The sequence below is a fragment of the Nematolebias whitei genome, chromosome 8, assembly GCF_014905685.2.
Source record: "Nematolebias whitei isolate Nwh7 chromosome 8, NemWhi1, whole genome shotgun sequence".
Lineage (NCBI taxonomy): Eukaryota > Metazoa > Chordata > Actinopteri > Cyprinodontiformes > Rivulidae > Nematolebias > Nematolebias whitei.
This window is the reverse complement of record NC_056505.1, coordinates 15,012,440-15,019,489: the sequence shown is the minus strand read 5'-3', so window position 1 is coordinate 15,019,489 and position 7,050 is coordinate 15,012,440. Positions and strand designations below refer to the sequence as shown.

Here is a 7,050-nt window from a genome sequence, read left to right as displayed (position 1 = left end):
TTTAGGAGTCAATGTGACTACATTCACATTATGTCAAATCAAGGAGGTGGGGAAAAAGATGCACCGCACTGAGGAAAATGATTTTGTTTTATCTCGACTATTCCAGGAAAAATCAAAAAGTTGGACATTTAGTAGATTTCCCCCTGGGATTAATAAAGTATTCTGATTTAATCATGTCTTAGTTCATTCAACACCATGTGTCAGTTTTTTTGTGAATAGACAAATGCATCCTAAATTCATACACCACATCTCGTTTTTTTATTTATTTTTTTTATGCGACTGCATCAATTCAATGTTTTACTGAAAGGGATCTGCAAATGTTAAAACCTAGTTTGTTTTTCTTAAGTGTTGATTTCAGCTTTAGCTGCGTTTACAGTTTCCTAGCAGCTATTGCATCTGTAGAATCCAAAATGATTGACATATATTGTTTTAACAGTTTCTTAAATGCTATATGTGGGTCCATGTTTGTCTTTTTGTGATCTAGGTGATTCTTGACATCACTTTTTATGAGGAGAATAAACTGGTTGACCAGGAGTTCCCTGAGGACTGTTCACCATTTAAAATTCAACAGCTGCTGCAAGACCTAACTGAGCCAGAGGTTTTGGTGGCAAGACTTGCACCAGGACAAGAGGTGAGCTTAGTTACAGTACATGATGCACCGTTTATGGAGGAAACGTTTAGTAGTTCAGTACAAGATTTTTGTATGTTTTTTTTTTTTTGTCTGGGTGATTCTTATAATAAGAATCTTTTCTACTTCTGAAATTGCTTCTTGCGGCACATGCAGTTTAATGACATGTTATCACTTCAACAGCATGAGTAATGTTTTTTTTTGTTGTTGTTTGTTTGTTTTGTTTTTTAATAGGTGCAGTCTGTGTTGGGCACAGAGCTGTTAGAATGCCTCTACTGGAGACGTGGAGCTCTGCTGTATATGTACTGTCACACTCTTCATCAACGAAAACAGTGGATCAAGAAAAACAAGGACACATTCCTGAAGGTACCACACTGCAGTGATCTAAGTTAACTTGTTAAAATTTGCTTTACTAATGACATCAAAGTTAGTTAATTAAAGAAAATAGTTTTTATTTCTAGCAAGGTTGTCAGGTCCTCTGGACGGATTCTTCGTCTTCCTGAGGAGCTGACTCATCCTTGCTATATTTCTCTACCTGGATTATTGAGCGTGCATCAGAACATGTTCCAGGTAATTCTTTGACCTTTACTGACTGGAAGCTTAATGCTCATTTTGACCCAGTGTATTCAGGAAGGCGTTCGCTATCTGATGCGGATGCTGCAAGTGAGAAACTCTGTGAAGTTCAGTGATGGGGTGGTGCTTCATGACAGCGCTACAGCCAGCATGTTATCTGAAGGTAAATGTGTTGTCTTTAACTCTTGACAAAAACAAATATAAGTGCCTTTACTTTATGCTGTTTATCACCTGCTTTTTAAAAGGCATCTTCTCAGACACCCACCTGCTAACGATGATGTACATCGGGGAAATGTGTTTCTGGGCAGTCAAGTACGAAGACTGCAGTGCTGAAACTGCAGACCCCAAAGAAGACAGCCTCCAGTTTCGGGACATCGGTACACAGATCCTGAACAAATATGTTTGTGCTTGTGAGGGCCCTCTGCAGGGCCAGGGCTGGAACACAGAAAATGCCAAGGAAATCCTGAATATTTTACAATAAATGTTTTTTTTTTTCCTCTGTTGAAGATGCCTCTCAGACACAGATTTAAGTTCAGTATTAAACATGTCAATGTCCAGTTTAAATGGAGCCCTTTAAAGGGATGTAAAGTTAAGGTTAAGGAGAGGTGCAGGCAGCAGGTGGATGTGAAGAAAGGTGTTTTTTGGTGAGCATCTAGAGGCTACAAAATCCTATGCCAAAAGGCCCCAGACAAAACATAAATGAAGAAGTTGGAACTGGAATAAAAATGTAGATGTTAAAGGCTAAAAGAAAGGCTACTTGGTAATATATCCTATTCTGCTGAAAAAGCAGTTATCATTCTGATTCCAGACTGTTGCCTGGGGCACTTGCTTTGCTCTAAGAATGTGTTATAATAACATTAATATTATTAAAAGCATATTATTTTTAAGAAAATTACCATCTTTAAATTTTAAGATTGTTAGAAGTTTAAAGTTAATCCAGCAGGATGTCAGTTATTGCACAGTAACCTTTATTTATTGTTTTGATGCCATTTTTACATTTTAAGATTTAACAGGGTGACGTGTTTACAGTCTAAACAGAAAGGCAAAGAAAAGTGTTGAAAAGTGATGGTTTTAAGTGTTTTCCGTTTATTTTTCTTATACTCAACTTGAATAATAGTAGTGTAACAACTGAGAAACATTGTTTTGAGAAAAAAAAAGGTTTTTTTTAAATGTCTGTTGACAATAAACACGCATTGTTTCAAGTAAAAGGTTTTTTTGCGGTGGGTCCGACTCTTTTTCATTACTGAACTACATTACCCAGAATGCCTCCAAACTGCCACTGATGAGGAAGTTGCGAAAGGTCAGGAAACGTCAAAGTTGTTTCTCACACGGTTCAGACTATTGTGGATTCGTTTCGTCGCTGAATAAATTCCTCAGTGATGTCTGAGAGGATCCATCAGCTGGAGTCTGTGGTGATCCGCAGCCTCAGACGGTTCAGAGATCGATGGTTTCCACAGAAAGTTTCCGGAAGTGATTTGTTGCCAGTTGAAGACGCAGAAGATGGACCTCCACCGGGACACTTGGACAGTTTACCGGTAGGGCAAGTACAAATCAAGCCTTGGTTGTTTCAGAAAGTTGTTCAGTTGGCTCTGAAAAAATATATTTTTTTATACAGGGGTACTGTTGTTAGTGCAATAATGACTATGACATCTAATGTCACGTTAAATGTTTCATACAGCCAGGTGTTGCACCTGTCAGCATATTTTGTACGTTAAAACTCTTGATTGTGAAATACTCTGTCCTTTGTTGAGGAGGGTCCAGTGAAAAAAACTTACCTGTTAAGAAAACGGCACTTTATTTTCATTCACAGGTTATTCTTTAGTCCTCATTTACAATACCTGTTTTAGACAAACTTATAAAGTACAAATGATTTATATGATTTGGGATATATTTTATATTATGCATTCATGGGCTACCAAAAATGTGATTTATAAGAACTGTTTGGAAAATAAAAATTTAAAGAAATTTAGGATTTGAACACAGGAAAAGTTGACAGAAACGTGTGTTTAATGTTTTACTAAAGCCCTCCTTCGTTTTACATCCACTTGTACCTGAATATACAGCAATTTGAGAAAAATCTGTTTGTTTTTTAAGTTTGTTATTGTCTAAATCTTCTGAACGACAGACAAAACATATTTAGATGAAGCCCCATATCTGTCATCTTATAGATTTGACATCAAGGTTCTGCTCATTCAGGTAAAAAAAAAATAATCCAACAATTATGATTTATAGATTTGACATTTTTCAGTTGAAACAACCTGAGAAATCATTTGGAAAAGACGTTTCCAAAATCTGATTTTTAGTAGCTTAATTATTATATTTTTTTATTTATTATTACAGTAGCTAATTGTTCTGGAAATTAATTTTACAACTAACTTTCACAATTAAATTGGGCTTTTAATATAATGAAACCTTTTGATGCATACTGTGTTTTTTACATTTTTATATTTAAATGATAAAATAATTGTTTCAATTTTTAGAAAATGTGAAACTACACATTTTGCAGGGTCTATCGCCTACATCTTTGCTGTGCTTCAGATTTATTGTGGTACTCAGCACATTATGTTGGGTATTGGTAACCATGGCAACTGCTGAGCTGGCAGTGATTGATGCTAGGGATTTCTCCTATAGCTCTGACTGGTCGGGTTTGTTTTCTTGGTTTTTTTTTTTATTCAATTCTTGAAAATGTCATCAGGAAGCATGTCAGCTTGTCTGCAGATTATTGATCTTTTAATAAAAAAAGACAAATCTTTGGAAAAAGCATAACTTTGTAACCTCAATTCCAACCTTTCGGGCCAGTTGTTCAGATGAACTTTCAGTGAAGGACCTACCTCTGTCTTTAACTACTAATAAACATATTCCTCTTCCTGTAGGTGGACCTGCAATTCCTGATCATGACTTTTCTCTCTCCTGTGGATATCTGCAAACTGGGGGCCACCAGTCAGTACTGGAGGGCCATGGTGAGAGATCCATTATTGTGGAGGTACTTCCTTCTGCGGGACATGCCAAATTGGTCCTCCATTGATGATCTGAGCATGCCCAACCTGGAGCTGCTGGATGCTCCACTAGTCTGCGAAGATGAGAGCTTGGATGATAGAGAAGAAGAGAAAGAGAAAGAATTGAAGTTTGACTACATGTCAGAGTGAGCTCTCTCGCTTAAAGTCAGTTGGTAACAAAATACTACAAAAGTTTCTGAATCCGGGTTTTGCATCTGCAGGTACCTAAAAGGTTGTCCATCGTGCCGACAGCAGTGGTTACCTTCACGGCCAGCGTACGAGCTTGTGACCTCGTTTCTTCAGTATCTGGTCCCCTCTTCTGAGCCTCGTTACGCCATGTTTGGTCCTGGGATGGAACAGTTAGACGTCTCTTTAGTCACAAGGCTCATGCGTGCTCCAGACCTGCTACCTGTGTCCAGCACTCCAAACAGACAGATAAACGGTGTAACACAAATTCACTTTGTTGTTAACGTTATAAGTGTCATAGCAAAGTGTAAAGTCTGCACAACTCTTTAGAAGTGGAACTTTGTGTGCAAACGTTCAAACAGGAGCAATAGATGACATATTTGATCACATCATGATGATCAGAGTTCATTAACAGAAAAAAAAAAAAAACTACTTCTAGGTGTAGTTATTCACCACTTGGTGGCAGTATTGATCTTGCTTACTGGTTACTGTAAACCAAGATACTCTAAAATAAACTCAATCTGACACTTTTTTTCTTTAGGCATTGGGTCAGGAATCAGTTACATGTTCAACAACCAACACAAATTTAACATTCTGACTCTGTACTCAACAAACAGGTACGCATTTTGTTTTCCTCACCACACGAGTTACAATTATTTATAACCATTTCTGTTTTGCATATTAGTATGGAAACGGTTCGATTTGTTAAAGTTGTGAGTTTGTGTCGGCAGGGCGGAGAGAGAACGAGCCAGGATGGAGCAGCAGAGCATCAGTAATAAGCTGTTCATCTTGGATGGAGCCGATGACTCAGGCGGCCCCGTTTACATCCCTGCTCCTCAGGTGCAGCAGGTGTGCCAAGTGGTAGATGGCTTCATTTATGTAGCTAATGCAGAGCCTGGTAGAGGTGAGAGAACATTTAATTGTTTTTGCAGCTCCTGTTTTTTGACTAACATTTAACAAAATATGTTCATGGAAACTTTGTTTAGCAGGGGATGGGAAGTCTGAGGTGGCCCAGATAAGAGCTGTGCTGAACTGTGTTCTGGAATCCACATCAAAACCTCTTCTGGTGCTCTCCTGCATCTCCAGAGAACAAGTAGAAGGAATTGGTGAGGCCAGATGTCGAACTCCGTGTGTTTATATGGCAAACAGACTGGGCCTCCCCCAGCTGTCCAATCGCTGGATGGTAATTACTGAATCTTTAACCCTCTGAGAGCCTTCTACGTCTATTTTCTGCCAGTTTATCATCTTGTTCAAACTGTGTTTCCTTCTGTTTTTAATCAGGTGCAGGATACAGTGGCAGAATCATTGTCTGGCTTTCTGGAGGGAATTGCCTGGCTGCTCAGATGTTCTGGTGTCAAATTTTATGGACGATAGCTTCCTAACTCCTGCTGCAGTCATAATAGTTTACCCACGTTTCATCCTGACACCAATACATGCTATAATATTTATGCTACAGCATGTATGCACTACAATAAACCTGAAGCTCTCTTTGCACTACAGAAATGTTAAAAGGTTTAATGAACTGGACAAAAGTAGCATAATAATATATATTATTCAAATGGAAGACCTAACGGAGACTATGGATGTATTTAGAGAAAGGATGAAGGACGGTCTGAAAATGATTAAAAAGTATACTTTTTTTTAGCTCTACTTTGTAAAAGAGCAGCAAGGCAAAAAGTGCATGAAGCTGTACTTACTGTATTTTTTTTTTTTTTACATCTAGGCAAACAAAACGTAGGAACACTTAACCAAAGTGTCGAACTGGTGCAGAATTAGCAAAGCATCCGTTTGCGAAATCTTTCATCTGTTCCCATTTATTTCCGCCTTAAAGAAAAGTGCCGGTATGTTAAATGCTCCCCAATCAGCTGATTGATTTATTTGTAATTAGATGAAGATTACAGTTTATATGGACTTTTTTTTTTTTTTAACTGAATCATAATTGTGCCACGTAAAAATATGGTTGGTTGTTTGCAGTTTCTGTTTTTGACCTCTGACCTCCAAATTTGACTGTCAGGTCAGGAGTGTTTGTCACTGTGGGGGAAAAAAAAAAGTTTACTTGTGGAAATTTAGGGAAAAATAATACAATCTACAATGTAAACAAATATATTTCATGTTTTTTTTTGTTTTTGTTTTTTTGTATGCCTTATGGAGCGCTGAAGTCTTTAAAGACTTTTTTTTTTTAGGTTGTTTTGGTAAGAGCTACAAAACTTTTTTGTAAATCTAACAAATTTTTGCTCTTGTTTAGTTTTAACTATTTTTTTCTTCCATTTTTCCTTATTTCAGTATTGTTAAGGATATCAGAGCTGTTATGTAAAGTTTATTATACTTTAATCAGGCCACATACCATGAAGGCTTTGTTGTTGTTTTTTGGTCACTGGGAGAGATTAGTATTATTTATGTGATTTATTATGTGGAAACAGTAATTAAAATACTTCTTTAACTTCTTGTTTTTATTGTTGGTGTTGTTCTTTTGGATTTTTATTGTATTTTTTAAGAATTTGAACTTTACTTTTTAAAATGTCAAATATTGAAATCTTGAAATTTAAAAAACAGTTTATTAAATTTCCATTGTATTTCTTGAAATAATGAATAAAACATTACATACTGTACATACATGTGAACTTGCATAATTATACACCCTTAAAAGTAATTTTTTTTTACCATTCT

General features: G+C 36.8%; 2 protein-coding genes across 2 annotated transcripts in view; both read left to right on the top strand.

The window, feature by feature from the left end:
- Positions 1-2,418, top strand: part of c8h5orf51 (chromosome 8 C5orf51 homolog) — a 4,180-nt gene extending 1,762 nt beyond the window's left edge. Inside the window, exons 3-6 of the mRNA XM_037680335.1 lie at positions 485-631; positions 863-994; positions 1,250-1,364; positions 1,447-2,418. Of these exons, the coding sequence (XP_037536263.1) occupies positions 485-631; positions 863-994; positions 1,250-1,364; positions 1,447-1,682 (630 nt within the window). The 3' untranslated portion in view covers positions 1,683-2,418. The remainder of the gene's footprint in view (positions 1-484; positions 632-862; positions 995-1,249; positions 1,365-1,446) is intronic.
- A 105-nt stretch (positions 2,419-2,523) lies between these two features.
- On the top strand, positions 2,524-5,757 carry fbxo4 (F-box protein 4). The gene is made up of 7 exons (XM_037680334.1): positions 2,524-2,736; positions 4,075-4,343; positions 4,419-4,639; positions 4,925-5,000; positions 5,115-5,287; positions 5,370-5,566; positions 5,665-5,757. The coding sequence occupies exons 1-7, from the start codon at positions 2,581-2,583 to the stop codon at positions 5,755-5,757; spliced, it is 1,185 nt and encodes a 394-aa protein (XP_037536262.1). The 5' UTR covers positions 2,524-2,580.
- Positions 5,758-7,050: the final 1,293 nt, after the last annotated feature.

Excerpts from the sequence above, each read along its gene's own strand:
- fbxo4 (XM_037680334.1), top strand. The coding sequence starts at position 2,581 with ATGTCTGAGAGGATCCATCAGCTGGAGTCTGTGGTGATCCGCAGCCTC. Across the intron at positions 4,344-4,418 it reads AAGTTTGACTACATGTCAGA|GTACCTAAAAGGTTGTCCAT; the intron begins GTGAGCTCTCTC and ends TTGCATCTGCAG. Across the intron at positions 5,567-5,664 it reads AGCTGTCCAATCGCTGGATG|GTGCAGGATACAGTGGCAGA; the intron begins GTAATTACTGAA and ends GTTTTTAATCAG.